The sequence below is a fragment of the Branchiostoma belcheri genome, unplaced genomic scaffold (assembly GCF_001625305.1).
Source record: "Branchiostoma belcheri isolate BF01 breed outbred unplaced genomic scaffold, Haploidv18h27 scaffold52, whole genome shotgun sequence".
NCBI classification, from domain to species: Eukaryota; Metazoa; Chordata; class Leptocardii; order Amphioxiformes; family Branchiostomatidae; genus Branchiostoma; species Branchiostoma belcheri.
Window position 1 is genome coordinate 2,055,190 of NW_017804154.1, and position 1,577 is coordinate 2,056,766.

At 45.1% G+C, this 1,577-nt stretch overlaps 1 protein-coding gene across 1 annotated transcript in view; it reads left to right on the plus strand.

The window, feature by feature from the left end:
• LOC109480741 (collagen type IV alpha-3-binding protein-like) overlaps positions 1–1,577 on the plus strand; it is a 21,010-nt gene that overhangs the window by 9,722 nt on the left and 9,711 nt on the right. Inside the window, 1 exon segment of the mRNA XM_019783019.1 lies at positions 1,432–1,567. Coding sequence (XP_019638578.1) covers positions 1,432–1,567 — 136 coding nt within the window.

The following is a 1,577-nucleotide window of genomic DNA, read 5'->3' on the forward strand; positions in this document are numbered from 1 at the left end:
TGAATATCGTAACCTTTCCTACAAGCGTTTCCTCCTCGCTGGTGATGGATGTTGTAATGTTACATGGTTGCAGATGAATATGATACCTGTAGGCCCTCGGTACACACTCGCACTCCCAAACAGACAGTGTGATTACAATAAGATGAATGCGTGTCCCTCCAAAGGGCTCACATTTCTGTTAGTCTGATCAAACGGCTGTGACTGTGCGGCAGGGAAGGCTGCTGCCATGGACAGGTTAGTGTAGGGGATTATTTCTTAAGTGCAGTGCAAAAATGTAGTGCTTAAAGACTAATCCTGATTTACAGTTTTGTTGCTGTGTTGAATTGTGGCCTTATGTTTCCCAAAATACTGAAAACTTAATTTTACATCTCTTGTGTGAGAGCAAGGGAGAGTAGTGGTTGTTGCATTGTACCATTTAGTTGGTCATGTACATGTATTTATCATGTTTCATATTATGTTTTGGTGAGAACTTAAGAGTCTAAAGGCGCACATCCATGCACAATAACAACATGGGGTACTGATTCATTTTTTCACTGTATCTGATCATGATTTTGTTCACATACTAGTAGGTGATGATGTGAATAGACAGAATTTATTCAAACACATGGCCTGAGGAAAAAATCTTCAAACTCCTGGTGTTACTATTGCTTCATGTAGTCTTTGCCATTGGCCTTGAGGAAGCCGTTCATGCCCCATAGTTTATCACCGACTCTATTTCAATTGCCAGAGGTAATCACAGACATGCCCTCTCTATCATGATCCATCACGGCACGCTGTCTTAAGAATAACGACTGAGATTGCCAAGTAGCGAGGAAGGGTTTGTTGTGGGCAAGTAACTTTCCATCATGGCAAGTCATTTGTTAAGTTGGAACCGGTACACTCCCGGGGTAGATTAAAAAGGCAATATGCATTTGCGTCATCCTTCACACCGAATGCATAACCGTACAAAATTGGATTTGCTAGGGTTCTATGAGGACAATGCAAGTTTGAGGTACAAGACAATGCAAGCAGCCAACATTTTCAGGGGCAATTAGGTCCTGTCAGAGACTGTCTGTGCTATCTCATTCCATGGAGAGGAACATCGGAAAAGTAATTTTTCCACCCCTGTGGTAATAGCACCTCAGATGTGTATGGATGCCCTTCACTCCCAATCCAGGTCCAACTGTAGATTTACCTGTAGGGTCTGTGCCGTAATTTTGTAAAGATAAGGCCGGAGGTGCGTCTCTGTCCCATTCAAGTTGCAGTAGCCATGCGTCATTTCCGAAGTGTAACCATACATGATAGACGGCCTCTCCAAGTGGACACGGGGAGATTTGATAACATTTAATTTAGAAACAGCACTACGTCTTTATCAGCGCGCACACGAGCCAGCTGGAGCTGGAGTGAGCCGAGATAATCTGGTGGAACCTCTCTCCTCTCCTCTCCCTCCAGCTCCCCACATCAGGCTGCCGCCGGGGATGAACGGACTGGACTTCAAGGGGGAGGCCATTACGTTTAAGGCAACCACCGCCGGGATAATTGCCACACTGTCTTACTGCATCGACCTGATGAGGCAGCGGGAAGACACATGGCACAGG